The following is a 17,317-nucleotide window of genomic DNA, read 5'->3' on the forward strand; positions in this document are numbered from 1 at the left end:
ATAGATTACATATAAATATGGCCCTCCTCCATACTTGGAATTGTTTCAAATTGATGATAAACAACTTAATAGTGTAGCCACGATGCAGTTCGACAATACTGTAATCAGAAACATTATACTTATCTTTTTAGGAATTGTAGCATTTACTCAATTCTATAAATTATACAATGTATATTATCAAAATAATCCAGTTACTGCCATACGAGACTTAACATGGGGGGATATAAATTTTATTCATACTACTGATACTCATGGTTGGTATTCAGGTCATTTAATTCAACAGCTGTATAATGCAGATTGGGGTGATTTCATTTCATTTACATCTAGATTGAAAAAGATTGCTGATGATAATGGTCAAGATTTATTATTAATTGATAGTGGTGATAGACATGATGGTAATGGATTATCAGATGTAACAGTACCCAATGGTGTTAAGGCTCTTCCTATCTTTATGAAAGAAGATTATGATTTGTTAACTATTGGGAATCATGAATTGTACTTGTGGGAGAATTCTAGACAAGAATATGAAGATTTGATTGAACACTTTAAGGGGAACTACCTTAGTTCTAATGTAGAATATAAACTTGATAATGGAACGTTTGTAACTTTTGGTGATAAATTCAAATATTTTACTACCCCCAATAAGCATTTAAGGATTTTATCATTTGGATTTTTATTTGATTTCAATAGATTCAATGATCATTCTCGCGTTACGTCCATTAAAGAAGTCATTGATAACCAGCCATGGTTCAAGGAGACCTTAAAAGCATATCCACCTGAAGAAGTAGATTTATTATTACTTGTGACTCATGTTCCTATCACTCGAAGCTGGCCAGAAATATATTATCTCCACTCAGTGCTTAGAGAGTTCTATCCCGATACTAAGATTCAGTATTTTGGAGGTCATAGTCATATTAGAGACTTTATAGTTCTTGATGAATATGCCACAGCATTACAAAGTGGTAGATATTGTGAAACAGTCGGTTGGACTAGTATTAATTTACAGACTGACAACTTTAAAGAAAGATACTCGAGAACTTATATAGATTTCAATCTCGACTCGTTTCAACATCATGCGAAGATCTCACTGAAGGATTCGTTTGATACAGAAAAGGGGGTCAATGTTTCCAAATTGATTACTCAAACCAGAAATGAATTAAAATTAAATACTCCTATTGGTTATGTCAAAAAGAGTAATTATTATATTGATTATGTTCCAATTACTGATTCTAAGAATATATTTCACTTTTTAACTAAGAAAGTATTACCTACATTAACTCCAGATGATGAAAATCTTGAGATTCATGATGAAAGAATTATTATTATTAATACTGGATCTATAAGATATGATTTATATAAGGGTCCATATACTCTTGATAGTCGATATATTGTATCACCATTTGAGAATTTATGGGTTAAATTATCTATTCCTAAAGGTATTGCTATTCAAATAACTCCATTATTGAATGATGAATCTTATATTGCCAAACATTTAAAACCACCTCATCAACAAGATGATTCAGATGAAAAGAATGCTAGAAGACAAACTAGATTTAGTTATCCTGTTTTAGATTTAAACGATTATGATAAACAAACTATAAAGAATAGTAAGAAAAAGAAGAAATTAACTAAGGGATATGTTACTTTTGATGATTTAGGCCATGAAGGTGATGATACTCCACATAAAGCTGTTGTTAATTTCCCTATTCCAAATGTAGTTAATTCAGAAGAAATTAAAAAGGGAACTAGTGATGAAGAAATTGTGGATCTTATATTCTACGATTTTATTGAATCTAATATAATTTGGGCCCTTGACCAATTAAATTATACTTTACCTGAAGGTAAGGGTCCAGACTTTTATTCCAAGAAATATTTAGGTACTCTATTAAATGAATATATTAGAGATATAGGTGCATAAATTTAATAATATATGTTAATTTATATCTTTATAACAGTATCTTCTGGTTTAAATGTAAATCTGTAATTTAAACTATTTATAATTTCTGCTTCATCATTAGTCATAACTGTTTGATCTACTACTAAAGTTATATTAACTCCAAACCATGAACCCCAAAGTGGTCTTGTAGTTCTTTGAGGATCAGGAATTATATCAGCAGATTCTCCTAATCTATTTCGTCCACTTTCATCAAATCTTACTTTAGCACTTAAATTAATTATAAATGTACCAGTTCCAGGTATTAAATGACAATCATAACTATTTAATTGATGAAATGATAATGGAGATTGAAGCCATTTCTTTTGGAATTCTAATTTGGCTTGAGAATTGGCAGCAGGTATTACTGGTGCTCCATTTATTATAATAGCACTTGAAGGCTTTAATGCTTTACCAAATTGTGTAGCATATGCTTCTACATTGGGATATTGTGAAGATGTCGAAGCATATTGAATATCTAATGAATTTAAAAACTTCTTGAGGAATGGTTCGATTGGTTGCGCTGATGGATTTTTTTGTTAGTATAGACAAGAATCAGTAGGAAAATCACTTAATAATACTCACTTATGTCCTGGTGTATTTGTGACATGGCTATTTTGTATAATGAACTGCAAAACCACTAGTTGTATTTTGGCATTCAAATAAAAATTTTGATATTATTTAGGAATTTTCAGCACGTGATCCAATATAGCGTGACTGGATGTAGTTTCACTTAATTTAATTTACTTAGGATAGAGAAGAATGACAACATGCTTACAATCTACATGAATGGAATAACCTCTACTCGGAAGGAATAACACAATTTTGGATAAGCGTATTGTACCAACCTGTGTGTAAATAATGGTTGGTACATGAGGTATTCTGATTCTAAGAGTTAGAAGAGATAATTATGTCTAAACAAAAAATAACAATTGCAACTGAAATCACCCACTGAAACATTTGAGACTCTAACGAGAATCTGTCTTATATATCTGGGTTTCTCAAATAATATTCAATTCCAGAAAGCATGTACCTGTTCTTTATATATATATACGAATCGAAAAAGGCAAATGGCTTGACTCAGTCGTGTAAAAGCCACGAAAACGGCAATATATCGCGCCTTTCCATCTCGAATCTAACGACCAGCCATTTTCTCAAAATACAAGCGTACATAAATTAACATTAGACTAGATCATATGTGGGAATGAAGAAACGGTACAGGAAAACAAAATGGCTTGCTTATTTAATTACTTGCTTTGTTTATTTCAATACACAGGAAAGGCTTGCAAATATATAACAAATTAAATATTATTTTCTTACAAACATATGTTCGATTTTGTTTCACAGTTTTGTTTCCCCCTGAGTTGATTTTGTATTCTAAAAATACTCATTAGCTGGCTGAATAGCCTGATTAAAGTAATTCCACTAAACCCTGATTCATTATAATTTTACTTTTATAGTGCATTTGATGTCTTATTTGATTTCTAAAATTATGTAGATGGGGAGGACATATGCAGGACATATGCTGGATCTGACCCGATTTGGACATTTCTTGACTGGATCAGGGAATACTAGTTGGATTCACTAATATTAGTCCACATATATATATAAATGATTCTTTCTTTTCTTGACATAAAATCATTGATTTGGAATTTTTCTTTTACCTTTCAATTCTCATACTTTTACTTTCTTATTAATCACTCGTTACCTTTCAAATTTTTGGATCATAATTCATCCAACCCTTTTATTCATTCGTTCAATTCCAATTCAAGAACTTTTTTCTGGCTTCAGATCCCACCCCCTGCTTATCAGAATTCTGAGACTTTTATTAACATAAACTTAGTGAGTGGCATTTACCATTGTGCAGTCCATCACTCCTCGAATACAATAATAGCCTGAAAAAGCGCGCAAATTATCCTCCTATTCTTCAAGGAAGGTTCCCCCATTATCAATTTCATCATACATAGATCTAATAACTTTTCCAATTGCGGATCACCTTTTTTTCCTCACATTTTGACACAAACAAAAGTTAGATCCCTTTGTCAAACTACTAATCAACAACTGGTTACCAACCCCTAAATTACAAGATTTATTTTGCAACCACTAAGTAAGTTACTTAATACATTCTTTAAATCAAGAAACTCAATTAGCCACAAATTTATTAAATTTCTGACTTTCGTTATAATAGAAATTATTTAATTTGTTACTGCTACCATTCTTCTAACTGCTAAAAAATCATTTCTAAAATATGAGTTTGTTACCTCCTGCAGCTATGTTCAACGACCACATCAATAGTTCATTCACTCCTACTCATTTGAGATCCCATTCATTTCATGAACTATTAAATCAAGTTAAATCTTCTGTTGCAAATCCTTCTAATCCACTGTACGTGAAAAAGAGATCTCATAGTGATCTTTTACATGAATCTTCTGATCAATTTGATTATCCAGGTACTAATAAAAGATCTCGTACAGCTCCTCCTTCACCTCCTTATGAGTTTAGCCCATTGCATACATTTTCTTCAACCTCAGAAGATAAAAAGTCTCATACTTTAATTTCTGAAGCATCTAGATCTAAATCATTATCACCAAACAAGAAATTTTTAAATCCATTATCACCATCTAGTTCCCCTCAAGCAGCTACAACCACACTTCCAGTGATTGAAAAGCTTAATACGAAGTCAGATACAGATTCATCCTTTAATTCTACAAAAATAAAATTACCCAGCATTTCAACAGCATTAAATTTACCTTTAAAGTCAATCACTCCAACAGTGTCTCTTGATTATTTTGATACATATAAACCTAATGATGAAAATTGGAGATTCGAATTGTTAGATACTATTAACAAAAAATCTAGATTCTTTCATCTCAATCAATATAATTATCTTAACAGTCATTCATCTCCATTATCATCAACATCATCGTCATCATTAGCGTCATACTCCCTTAAGCCAAACTTCGACTCCAGAATTAGTTCGAAAATCACAAAACATCCAACTTTATTGCCAAGTGTGAAACAACCTCATTATGAAAGGAAAATCAATTTCCCTTATGAATCAAATTATACTTACTTGAACAAAACATATCTTAACGATGTTGCAAAATATCCCGAATATCTTGAATTGGCACAATCTTTAATTCAATTATCTCGACCACTGCAACACAGAACCCCATCACACTCTCATACATCTCCTCAACAACATTCTCAAGAAGTTACAGAAGCCACTTCTCCTCAACAGACTCCCCAACAAAATTATCATGGATATTCAGCCGTTAGTCCAACTGGCTTTCAAATCCCAACTATGGCAATTCATGCACCACCTCCAATAAATACAGTCTTGACTAATCCACCTTCTTTCTACTCAAGAAAAGAATCGTCATCTTATATCACTCAACCACATTCTTTATCTGGTTCTGATATTCCAGCATCTACTCCTGTTACTTCTATGTCACATCGTTTTATTCCTATAACTCCACCTTCTTCAACTAAAGCAAAATCCAGATCCGAATTATTAAAATCTCCTCCAAAACAGCATAGTCATAATCCAAGAGTCTGTATATCTTGTGGCGCTGACCAATCTCCATGTTGGAGACCTTCATGGTCTATCAAGGAAGGTCAACTTTGTAACTCATGTGGGTTAAGATACAAGAAAACATCTGCTCGTTGTTTAAACAGCAATTGTAAAAAGATACCAGCTAAAGGTGAATGGTCATTAATGCAAAGTAAAGGTGAGGTTCAATTTGAAGATGGTATTGATGGTTATAGTTGTTTGGAATGTGGATGGAGAGTCGAAGTTAAAAGAGGAATCAATTAAGTGTTCTAATGAAACTCAATAATTAATGCCCATCTTAAAGCATATTAATACACCTAGTAAGTGTTATTACAAGTATGGGTTGAGTTACTATCATTCATTCTCCAATATATATTCAATTTTTTACATAGTTTTTGGTGTCTTCACGACAAATCATTCTTTCTATTCTTCCGTCAACTTTTAAGTTCATTGTTTACGATACATGTATTAGGACTATATTCATTCATTTACCATTCAATTCTTTTAATTCAATTCTTAGTATTTATATATCTTTAATATAATATTTAATAACATGGTAATTATTCTAGAATAGGTAGTCATACTGATTAATTACATAGTAGGAAAAGCTCTCAATCTTACAACTTTAGTATAAATTAATTTTCTATATATTTGTAAACTATAGATCTTCAAAATCCATTTCGGAATCCAGTTCTGAATCTGCTTGCACGGGGGCAGCACTATTGTTTGAACCGATTGGTTCTTCATTTTGTTCCAAGAGGTTTTCAAGTTCTTCTTCGAATTCATCGCTATCAATTTGTTCGCTATCGTGATCTTCATTTGCTTGGCTATGCAATTCTACATTGTCATTGTCATGTTCAATTTGATCACCTTGATCATCTTTTAGATTCTTTTCTGGACTCTCTTCTTTATTATCCTCTGTAATGTTTTCTTGATTTGTCTCTGTATTCTCTTCTTGATCAGGAACACCACTAATTATATCTGTATCTATATTATTACTTTCCTCGTCTATTGGAGAATGTGATTCTTGATTTGATACACTCTTCTCAATGGCTGTCTCTTTTGGAACAGAGGAAAAGTCTGGGAAATCATCATCATCATCATCATCATCCAGTGAAGAGACCAAATTATCAAATTGGAAAGTCATCAGTTCTTGTTGCTTTTCACGTTCAAGCTCTCTTTCTTTTTCTTTAATAGCCCTTTGCTCCAATAATTGTTGGATTTTCTTCTGTTTAACTGAATCATCTATTCTAATTTGTTTGATGACAGACTTGAACGATTCATCTAATATATTCGTAAAATAATTATTAATTTCCGCAGTGGGACGAGCAGTAGCATATGGAGAGTAGTACTGTTCAGCTTTCATGTAAATGTTATTGCCACGTAATTGACGTTTTGCTTGAATGCGTTGTTCCTTCTTTTCAGAAATTAGTCGTCTCTTCTTCGCATATGCTTCAAAATCAAACACGAATGGTGGTGGTGGCTGCTTCTTAACTGATTCTTCTTCTATTTTTGCTTCACCATCAACAACAATGACTTCCTCCACTTCATCTGACTTCTTTTCTGGTACTCCTTCAACCTGGCTTTGCTCTATTATTTTGTCCTTTAGTATATCTTCCGATTCTGGTTCTACTATCTTCACCTCTTGTTCAGAATCTTTCTCTATTTCTTCGGATTCTTTGTTCTTTTCATCATCTACGACTACTTCTGGTTTCTGCTCATCTTCTGTAGATTCTTTGTCTTCATTTGTTCGAGCCTTTATAAGTTCTTCTACCTCAGCCTGAGTGACTTGATCTTCAATGGACTTCTTCCACTTATTCTCATCATCATCAATCAACCCGTATAATGATTTTTGAGTCAATCTTGATTCTTCCACCAACTTAATTCTTAATTGCTTTAAATCATTTAATCTCTTTGTATAATCAGAAGTATTTTGATAGGTATAATCAGGTGGAAGTTCAGGGAGGTATGACGGTATATAGTTTGGTTTTGAAGACTTTTCAGGAAGAATTGCTGCTATTTCATAATTTTCATTAATAAAGAATGGTAATGATTCGTCAGTTTCATCAAGAATTACATCTTGTGATTGAATCCTTTCAAGTAATTGGATTGTATCCACACTAATGCTTTTTAATTTATCTCTAGAAGTTTTAGATAATCGTCTATTAAATTGATAATATTCTTTAAGAAGGTCTATTGGATGAGTTTTCCGTAATCTAAGGATTAAACTAAAATCACTCAAAGTTGGAACTCTCCGTCGTTGAGATTGAGTTACATCCAATAATGATTTTATGAAATTATGGAAATATAATGCTGTTAATTCAGTTAATTGATCCACAAATTCTTTAGATACATAATACCCTTTCTCTTCAAGAATAACTCCAATAGATTTGGTTAATGCAAACTCAATTGGTTGCATATCTGTCGCTACTTCATGTACATCTTCCGACATTATATGATTATTCCTACGACGTATGTCTCCACTGGTACCGACAAACTGATCGCATCCACGCCCTATACTATCTCCTGCGCGATTATTATTATTATTATTGATAATATTATTATTAATATTATTATCAAGATTATTATTATTTAACGTTACGTTCGTTGTCATTCTGCGACGTTGTCGTTCGCTGCTTGCTCACCACTAATTTACACTTTTAACTACGAGCTGGTTAAATTTTGAAATGCTAACAGCGAAAAAAAAAACTTCTACAATCAAATATTTGGAATACTAACTATTAATTCATACAAACAAACTTACAAGTAAATTTAATTATTTAACAAGTATTCGATGGCCCCTTGAACACTACCACCTGTTCTTCTTAAGGCTTCTATATTTCTATCGAAATCAAAAAATCCCATATCATTCAATTGTCTTAATTGGGATTCATATCTTTCTTCAGGTGGTCTATTATCAACCGGAGCAGCACTAGCACCGGCACCAGCACCAGCATTAGTACCAAATAAGGAAAATGGGTCGAGTTGGGGAACTCCGTTAGGGAAAAGGGAAGCGAATGGATTAGCAGGTGGAGCTCCAGTAGCATTGGTTTGAGCATTTGTAGTTGTATTTGTAGCTGAGTTTGTATTAGAATCTGTAGAGGCAACATTTGGATTAGCACCTGGGGCAGGGAAAGGATTAGATTGAGCTGCACCAGCACCACCGAATTGCATCATTGATCTCATCATTTCTGGATTACTCATCATTTGTCTAAAGAAGGGACTCTGTAACATTTCTCTAACTTGTGGTCCCATGGCTCTTAAATTTGGATTTTGATTGATCATATAGTCTAACATTTGAGGATTTGACAACATTGCGTTCATACTTTCTTGAAACATTGGATTAGACATCATTTGTGAGATTTGATCAGGATCTGGTAAAGTACTATTCATACCTCCATCTGGTCCAAACATTGAAGCCGAAGGTAATTGAGTATAGCCAGCATAACGAGCACCAGTCAAATCAGCAATTGGATTAAATGCCCCTTGACCAGAAGCAATATTTGATGGAACACCAGAACTTGCAGGGTTTGAAGTAGTTGCTGAACTAGAATTAGTATTAGTACTTGGTTCAGCGGTAGTAGTAGATGATCTACCAGCAGCACTTTTAACAAGATGGATTGTATGACCAGTTTGAACATTATATGATGCTATAGTTTCAGTATCCTTTAATACTTTACCGGAGTATATTAATCTTTGACGATCAGCTGCAATAGATGCCTGTTCGGCAATTTGTTCTTTCAACTGTAATACTGTTATAGTTGGATCAATAGTTAATTCATACTTGTTATCACCTGAAGATTTGATGGTAATTGAAATAGTATCTGACATCTTTAAATATCGATATGTTTTATATTACTATTACTATAACTTGAACTTGAACTATTACTTTGCTTATCTTTCTTTATGGTAACTTAGTTCAATTTCTATATTGCCTTCCGAAACATATTGGAGGGCATCTCTGTGCAGGTCGAGTCTCGTGGCTAACGGAATTGTATGGAATATTCTTTGAACAAGTGCGCACTGCCTTTGAGTAGCTGCAAAAATTAGAAACTACAATTATATCATAAATAATATTACAAAATATACTGTCAATCATTGTTTCTATAAAATAGTCATCAGATTAAATGTAGAAATGAACCAGCAATCATGTATCATATTATTATAACTAATATTAACGATCAATACTTAGAAAGTATCATTTTAGTCGTACACCATAGTGATGTTACTAGCTTCCAATAAGTACATGTTCTTGCAAGCGCAAGTGACTTTCTTTTAAGCGTACTTGAATACTACAAGATATTCTTTTATTTATGTGCTTAAGGATCCACCGCAAGCTTGAATCATCCTTAGCATGTTTACTATTGCAACCATTTCCAAAGAAAGTCTTGTAAGACAATTGAAATAAGTAAGTGGTAATACAATGAGACATAAACTTTAACTAGCAATATGATTCATATATCTAAAGATAGGATGACTCAGTCCGATAAGCATGACTATGACATTCTAAGTAAATTCACACATCCAGAATAAAGAAAGAACACGATTTTTCCATATACGGCAAGAACACCCACATAGACCCGAACTACCACATCAACAAAAGAAAATAAAAGAAAATAAAAGAAAAGAAAATAAAAGAAAATAAAAGTAAATAAAAAAAAAGAGCAAATTTTACACCACCTGGTTCACATACAAAATCTGTTGAAAAGTTACACAATACCCCTGAGTCACATGACCCGTATTTCCGCATTCGTCCAAGTGCATCAGACAATATTGCGCCCTATACAGAAAAGTCTAGAATACGCATATAGGTTGCTGTGTGCCAATATATTTCCGTAAAATTCACCATTTATCAATTACTATTCAATTGACTTAATAAACCATATAGATAGTGTAGATCTAATATACTAATGACTATTATAATTGCCTCATTGTAAGTAACCCAACTCAATTAACACATTACAATCAGTAATCATATACTAACAGACATCTTTTTTTTTTTAGGTTTTTACCATATACGGTCCAGTTTGAGATCGGACCTCAGCCCGAATATGAAGATGATAAGCAACCAACAACCAATACCAGTACTAATACCAATACTACTACGAATACTAATACCTATACCAATACAAATACAAATACTAAACCAATAATTAACATTTCTAATACTGCCCCTATATCAATTGCATCTCAAAGTTCTCTCTTACCAACTTTAAGTCGGGCCAATTCTTATACACAATCTCATTCTCATCAACATACTCCTATTTCAAGTTCTCCTAGAACTCAACTTGAAGTAATTCCTTCAAGTACCAAATTATCAGAAAATGCCGAAGATTTCTTTTATGGAACTCGAAATAAACTTAAGAGAGCTTCATCTGATCAATTAACTGAAAATTTGAATGAAAAGCTTCAACCTCATTATATTCAACCAAAATCAAGATATAGTAATATAAAAGTCCCAAGTTCAATTATAGATCCAAAAAAAGATAATGATGATATAGGTTTACCATCATTAAAAATAAATAGATCATCAAGTAATTTATCTGCTATGAGTGGATCACCAGCTGGAGTATCAACTCCTGGATCACTTAGAGCAAGAGCATCAATAAATCGTCAATTATATGGTTTAACATTACATAGTAATAATAGTGCTGGAAGTATAATAATTACTGAAGAATATGATGATCCTAAACGAGATTGGGAAGAAAAAGATTTTAATGATATGATTTATGGAAGATCAGAAACTAAATTAGCTCCATTTGGAGGATTTTCAAATCCTGATGTAGCAGGATTCTTTAATCAAAATAATATATTTGAATCAGCTCCTTGGAATATTCAATTTGCTGATAAGGGGAATATTTCATTAACTAAAGCAATTAAATTATCTCAAGAAACTGGTGATATAGATAAAGTCACTTGGATTGGAACAATTTCTATGCCCAGTGATGAAGTTCCTAAACAAGTTATTGAAAATATAGCAGATTCACTTTCAAAAGATTATCATTGTGAAGCTGTTTTCCCAAATGATATAACATTTCAAGGTCATTATAAATCCTTTTGTAAACAAATCTTATGGCCAACATTTCATTATCAAATTCCTGATAATCCTAAATCCAAAGCATTTGAAGATCATTCTTGGGGTCATTATAAATTATTAAATCAATTGGTGGCAGATAAAATTGTACAAGTATATCAACGAGAAAATATAAATCTTGATCCAAATGATCCAGAAAATATGATTTGGATTCATGATTATCATTTATTATTAGTACCACTTATGGTTCGAGAAAAACTTCCTGATGCTAAAATTGGATTATTTCTTCATATATCATTTCCATCATCTGAAGTATTTCGATGTTTTGCTCAAAGATTAGAAATTCTTCAAGGTATGTTAGGAGCTAATTGTATATCATTTCAAACTGAAGAATATGTTAGACATTTTCTTCAAACTTGTAATAGATTATTACTTGCAGATACTAATGAATATGGGATTTCTTATGAAGGTAATTTAACTATGGTTAATACAACACCTGTTGGTATAGATGCTCATTCATTAAGTAAAATAGTTCAAAGTGATGAAGTAACTGAATGGAGACAACTTATACGGGAAAGATGGGGTAATCAACATTTAATTGTTAGTAGAGATAAATTAGATAGATTAAGAGGAATTAAACAAAAATTATTAGCATATGAAACATTTTTAGTTAATAATCCAGAATATATTGATACAACAGTATTAATTGAAGTATGTATTGGATCAGCTCATGATCCCGATTATGAATCAGAAATTACTCAAATTGTTAGTAGAATTAATTCATTACCTGATAATATATCAGTATCTCAACCAGTTGTTTTATTACAAAGAGATATAGAATTTGAACAATATGTTGCATTACTTTGTGAAGCTGATTTATTTATTGTATCATCAATGAGAGAAGGTTTAAATCTTACTTGTCATGAATTTATTACTGCAACAAATGAAAAGAAATCTCCTTTAGTATTATCGGAATTTACTGGTTCAGCTCAATTACTTTATTGTCGTGGTAATGGAGCATTATTAATAAATCCTTGGGATTCAAAGAAATTCTCAGAAATTTTTAAACAACTGTTAACTATGTCACCTAAGGAAAAATTAACAAGATGGAAGAATTGTTATGATTTTGTTGTAACTAATGATTCTAATCATTGGGTATCTTATTGTTTAGAAAGTATTAATGAAGCTTGGGAAAGAGATCAAAAGAAAAATTCTAATACTTTAGCTCCATTTAGTAATACATTATTTAAATTATTTTATAAACATGGATTAAAGGGGAAAAGATTATTCTTTATTAATTTTGAAACTCCATTTGAATTATCAAAAGTTGGTGGTTTAAATTCTGCTTCTGCTGGTAAACATTCCTATTCTGAACCACTTCGAGTTTCAAAATTATTAAGTAATTTATTAGAAGATCCTCATAATTTTGTATATATTATAAGTTTTCAAAGAAGAAGAGATTTAGATAATATTTATGGAAGATTTCCAAATATGGGTATAATTGCAGAAAATGGTGGTTATATAAAACTTATTGGATCAAATAAATGGATTCCAACTTTTAATGAAAGTGAATTAAAAACTTGGTTACCTCAAGTAGTTCAATTAGTTCAAACTAAAGTTGAAAGATTACCTGGATCATTTGCAACTATTGGTGATAGTACAATTATATTTCATGCCGGTAAATCATTTTTAGAAGATTATGAAAGAAGTATTGATGCAATGGGAGATTTTATTCAACATGTAAATGAAGTATTTGAAAATACTGGACAAGAAGGAGTTCATGCTACATTAGTTCGAGATTCAGTAGTTGTTCAAGAAACTCAATTATCACTTCGAGCTTTAAAATTTATAATATCATATTATAATCAAAATAAATCTCCTGATGAATTTGAAGATGTTTTACAAGAGTATAGACTGAAAATTCAAGTATATTCTCCAGGTACTGAACCTACATCTCCAATTCAAAGTCGAGTAGGATTAGATAATTTACCTCAATTAATATCTCCAGGAGATAAAAGAGAACATCATGGAGTTGGAAGTATATTCTTTAGTGGAGGTTGTACACCAGTAGATGAACCAATTTATGAATATGTTAATTTATTGAAGGAATCAGGTAAAATAGATAATGTAGCCACCGTAACTGCATTGGGAGTTGATTCAGATATTAGAACTGCAGCAAACTACAGTGTTAGAGGTAAGAATCAATTACTTGGTATATTATCATTAACCAGTTAGTAAATATATATACATATACGTATATACATATATATATATATATATATATATAGCTATGTTGAATACATATTAATTAACTTATTTAAATTGAGAATCCTTAAAGCTAGCAGCTACTATCTTATTCATTTCATTAAGTGAATCTAAGAGTGCCTTATCTTCTTCAGCATTCAATGTTTCATATTTATTCCAATATAAATTATAAAATTCATCTTCCCCAGCCCAATTAGCATCTTTAGGTCTATTAACTACCCATAAACTTTCCTTTGAACGTTTATGAGATTCTCGATCATCTTCCATTCGTGATAGTATTTGTTTCTTTGATAATAAAATAGTAGATTTATTACTCTTCTCCTTTATAGAGAATAAATCATCTTCATTTACATTTCCTGATATAGATTGTTTATGTTTAAGTAATCTTAATCTTTCATATTGACTTTGATGTTTCTTTTGTATGAGGAATTCCCATGCTGCAAGTAATGGATCAGAAGTTGAAGATTTAATATCATCAAGATCAATATCAGGGAATTCTATATCTCTATCAATATCACTAATATCTTCATTAGTTAATAAATCACTATTAAATTTATTAATATAATTTATACAATCAATCTTAAAATATTTAGATATTTTAGTTAAACTATTATAAACATTATGAATATTAGCATTATTACTATTAGGTAGTACTCGATAAAGAATATTAGGTAATGAAGATTTTAAATTGGTAATATATGGATAATTATATTTAGATTGTTTTGAAAAATAAAATGATTCACTAACTAAAATTTCAATAAATTGAAATATATTTGATTTAGTATTTAATTCAATATTTCTATCTTCAAGTACATCTATAATAGTAGGAAATAAATAATCTTCACTTTCATAATTGCGTAAGGCAAAATGAGCTGCTTTAGTTAAATTTTGTATAGACGGAGTTAAATTCCGAAGGATTTGTGAGAACTGAGTAGCTGCCTCAAATGCATCCATCTTAACTATAATAACAAAGTATGAAAATTATGTAAAGTATGTAAATTATGTAAATTATATATAAATTATATATATAACTAACAATAATTTAAGTAGTGAAATATATTTGTCTGCTGACGTAAGTGCTTACTTAAGCCTATCTTCTCTCTTATGACCCATACCAAAAAAAAATTTTTATATAATTTTTCAAAACCCTAGCTATTTATTAAGCTTAAACACTATAGATACACCACACAAATCAAGATGGGTAAATCAGGTAAAGGTAAAGGGGGTAAGAATAGAAGAAGAGGAAAGAATGACAATTCTGGACAAAAGAGAGAATTGATCTTAAAGGAAGAAGGTCAAGAATATGGACAAATTACTAAGATGTTAGGTAATGGAAGAATTGAAGTTAGTTGTTTTGATAGTGTAAAAAGAATGGGACATATTAGAGGTAAATTAAGAAAGAAAGTTTGGATGGGTCAAGGGGATATTATTTTAGTATCTTTAAGAGATTTCCAAGATGATCAATGTGATGTAGTTCATAAATATAATTCTGATGAAGCTAGAACTTTAAAGAGTGTTGGTGAATTACCTGAAAATGCTAAAATTAATGAAACTGATACTTTTGGAGGTGATGAAGAAGATGATGTTAACTTTGAATTCGGTGCTGAAGATGATGAAGATGAAGAAGATGATTCTGATTTAGATATTGATGATATCTAAGTAGTTGAAAAATATTCTTATTCTCATTCAAATACGAATTCATATTCATATTCAAATTCATCAATAATCATAATTGTTAGAAACAGTATTTTGCATATCCATCGACTCTAATTCATATGAGTCTTAGGTAAATTGGCCACATTCATCTGTATTTTTAGTTTCATATTATTCATATTCTTCTACTATATTTGGTAGTTATAAATCGATAGAATAATGATAATAATCCTTCTGTTTAGTAATATATATATATTTAATATATTTATTTAAATTTAATATATAATATATAAAATATAAAATATTTAAAAGTTGCCATAAATAACCGACTTTATTTCATATAAAGAGTTGCTAATATACAGTTGGAGACGATCTATTTTGTACTTCTATGATGCTATGTTTTGTGTTTCTGTTTCTCGTTCTGTTTCTGTTTCTCATCGTCTATGGTAATCACTGGATTCTTCATCATCACTACCTAATTCAAAACTATCAATATGTCTAAGACCAACAGTTTCTTCATCATAATCTCCTCTTGAAATTTGCATTGATCTTCTAATAGATAATCCTCCAACTCCATTATCTAATGGAGCCATATCTTTATCATTATGGACTCCAAATAATTCACGAGATTTTCCATCTGAATCAGTTCTAGCAATATTTAAAAGATAAACTCCACTAAAAATAATTAAAAATCCAATTAATAATGAAATAATATCAATAGCTGAAGAAGTATTAAATCCTCTAAATAAAATAAATGAAGCTAATAAAGTAAATGTGGTAAAAGTAACATAATATAATGGATTAACAATAGATGTATCAAATTGATCTAAAGCTTTATTAAAATAATTCATTTGAGTTACAATACATAATGCCACCACTAAAAGAAATAAATAAGTTGAAGCATGAGTAAATTGATTATTTCCAGCAAATGTTAATTTAAGGGCAATACCAAAAGCTTTAATTGACATAACAGAAATAGATCCAACTGATGAACAAATTGAAAGATAAATCATTGGATTTGTATGACCATATTTTGGAGCTATTTTATAAATCATAAAAAGGGAATAAATTGCTACTAAAAAGGCATAAAATAAGAAACCAGGACGAGTTGCATAATTTAAAATTTCATCAACTGTTTCAATTTCTTTATCAGGTGGAGCATGAAGAATAATTATAACAGAACCCATTAAACAAATAGCACAACCCATTTTACCCAATACACCTAATTCTTCCTTTAAAAATATAGCAGCTAATACAGCACCAATTATAACTGATAAAGCTCCTAAAGGAGTTACTAAAATTGCTGGAGCAAAAGTATAAGCAGCAAAATTTGCAATTTCTCCAATAGCCATAGTTAACATTCCAGCCCACCATATTGGATTTTGTAAATATTCACTACTTTGAACTTGTCCTCCACCATTTCTAGCTGATGCATCTATTAAACCCTTTTTAGTTATAATAAATGATGTACCTATAGCTAAAGATGAAGACATGGCTAATCCCAACCCTATATATTTATCATCTATCATTTCTGAAATCATCGTGTACTGTATGTATGCTTATATATATATATATGTATGATAAATTTAAAGATTATTTCTAAATCACTTAATGAATGAATACTAAGTCGTAATTTTTTAAGAATGGACAGAAAGTCAACAAACGGTTAAGCGAGATGATAATTACGAGATGACTTGAACACTTCAACGACTCAATAAATGGAAGTAAACTCAAACTGTATTTGTTCGTGATACTACGACGTGTCGTTACTTTGAACTTGACAGTAATGTACAACTAACTACTGAAGGAATAAGTTTATTGGAGTTGGTGGTGACATTGGAAGTTTCTTTTTTTGGAATCTTTCAGTTTCGGTTTGTGC

The 17,317-nt window shown here is 30.9% G+C and overlaps 9 protein-coding genes across 9 annotated transcripts; 4 read left to right on the forward strand and 5 right to left on the reverse strand. All coding sequences in view use genetic code 12, as the record gives it.

Annotated features, from left to right (window-relative positions):
- Positions 1-82: 82 nt before the first annotated feature.
- Positions 83-1,918, forward strand: RJT21DRAFT_110837 (uncharacterized protein; the record flags this gene model as incomplete). The annotated part of the gene is made up of 1 exon (XM_064879932.1): positions 83-1,918. One exon carries the CDS (start codon positions 83-85, stop codon positions 1,916-1,918), a length of 1,836 nt encoding a protein of 611 aa, XP_064740411.1.
- Positions 1,919-1,938: 20 nt separating this feature from the next.
- On the reverse strand, positions 1,939-2,543 carry MTR2 (Mtr2p; the record flags this gene model as incomplete). Its single annotated transcript, XM_064884341.1, has 2 exons — positions 1,939-2,456; positions 2,519-2,543. 2 exons carry the CDS (start codon positions 2,541-2,543, stop codon positions 1,939-1,941), a joined length of 543 nt encoding a protein of 180 aa, XP_064740412.1.
- Positions 2,544-4,006: 1,463 nt separating this feature from the next.
- On the forward strand, positions 4,007-6,052 carry ASH1 (DNA-binding transcription repressor). The gene has a single exon (XM_064885103.1). The coding sequence runs from the start codon at positions 4,182-4,184 to the stop codon at positions 5,748-5,750; it is 1,569 nt and encodes a 522-aa protein (XP_064740413.1). The 5' UTR covers positions 4,007-4,181; the 3' UTR covers positions 5,751-6,052.
- Position 6,053: 1 nt separating this feature from the next.
- On the reverse strand, positions 6,054-8,138 carry RJT21DRAFT_5773 (uncharacterized protein). The gene has a single exon (XM_064885099.1). It carries the CDS (start codon positions 8,098-8,100, stop codon positions 6,145-6,147), a length of 1,956 nt encoding a protein of 651 aa, XP_064740414.1. The 5' UTR covers positions 8,101-8,138; the 3' UTR covers positions 6,054-6,144.
- Position 8,139: 1 nt separating this feature from the next.
- On the reverse strand, positions 8,140-9,557 carry RJT21DRAFT_5800 (ubiquitin domain-containing protein DSK2). The gene has a single exon (XM_064885110.1). The coding sequence runs from the start codon at positions 9,315-9,317 to the stop codon at positions 8,259-8,261; it is 1,059 nt and encodes a 352-aa protein (XP_064740415.1). The 5' UTR covers positions 9,318-9,557; the 3' UTR covers positions 8,140-8,258.
- A 776-nt stretch (positions 9,558-10,333) lies between these two features.
- Positions 10,334-13,807, forward strand: TPS3 (trehalose 6-phosphate synthase/phosphatase complex subunit). Its single transcript, XM_064885634.1, has 2 exons — positions 10,334-10,419; positions 10,491-13,807. Exons 1-2 carry the CDS (start codon positions 10,397-10,399, stop codon positions 13,753-13,755), a joined length of 3,288 nt encoding a protein of 1,095 aa, XP_064740416.1. The 5' UTR covers positions 10,334-10,396; the 3' UTR covers positions 13,756-13,807.
- Positions 13,795-14,864, reverse strand: RJT21DRAFT_5778 (uncharacterized protein). The gene has a single exon (XM_064885100.1). It carries the CDS (start codon positions 14,737-14,739, stop codon positions 13,834-13,836), a length of 906 nt encoding a protein of 301 aa, XP_064740417.1. The 5' UTR covers positions 14,740-14,864; the 3' UTR covers positions 13,795-13,833.
- A 22-nt stretch (positions 14,865-14,886) lies between these two features.
- TIF11 (Tif11p) lies at positions 14,887-15,748 on the forward strand. The gene has a single exon (XM_064880445.1). It carries the CDS (start codon positions 14,983-14,985, stop codon positions 15,442-15,444), a length of 462 nt encoding a protein of 153 aa, XP_064740418.1. The 5' UTR covers positions 14,887-14,982; the 3' UTR covers positions 15,445-15,748.
- Positions 15,749-17,296, reverse strand: RJT21DRAFT_116654 (uncharacterized protein). The gene has a single exon (XM_064880446.1). The coding sequence runs from the start codon at positions 16,977-16,979 to the stop codon at positions 15,873-15,875; it is 1,107 nt and encodes a 368-aa protein (XP_064740419.1). The 5' UTR covers positions 16,980-17,296; the 3' UTR covers positions 15,749-15,872.
- Positions 17,297-17,317: the final 21 nt, after the last annotated feature.

The sequence above is a fragment of the Scheffersomyces amazonensis genome (assembly GCF_036850825.1).
Source record: "Scheffersomyces amazonensis strain UFMG-HMD-26.3 chromosome Unknown RJT21scaffold_1, whole genome shotgun sequence".
Taxonomy (NCBI): domain Eukaryota; kingdom Fungi; phylum Ascomycota; class Pichiomycetes; order Serinales; family Debaryomycetaceae; genus Scheffersomyces; species Scheffersomyces amazonensis.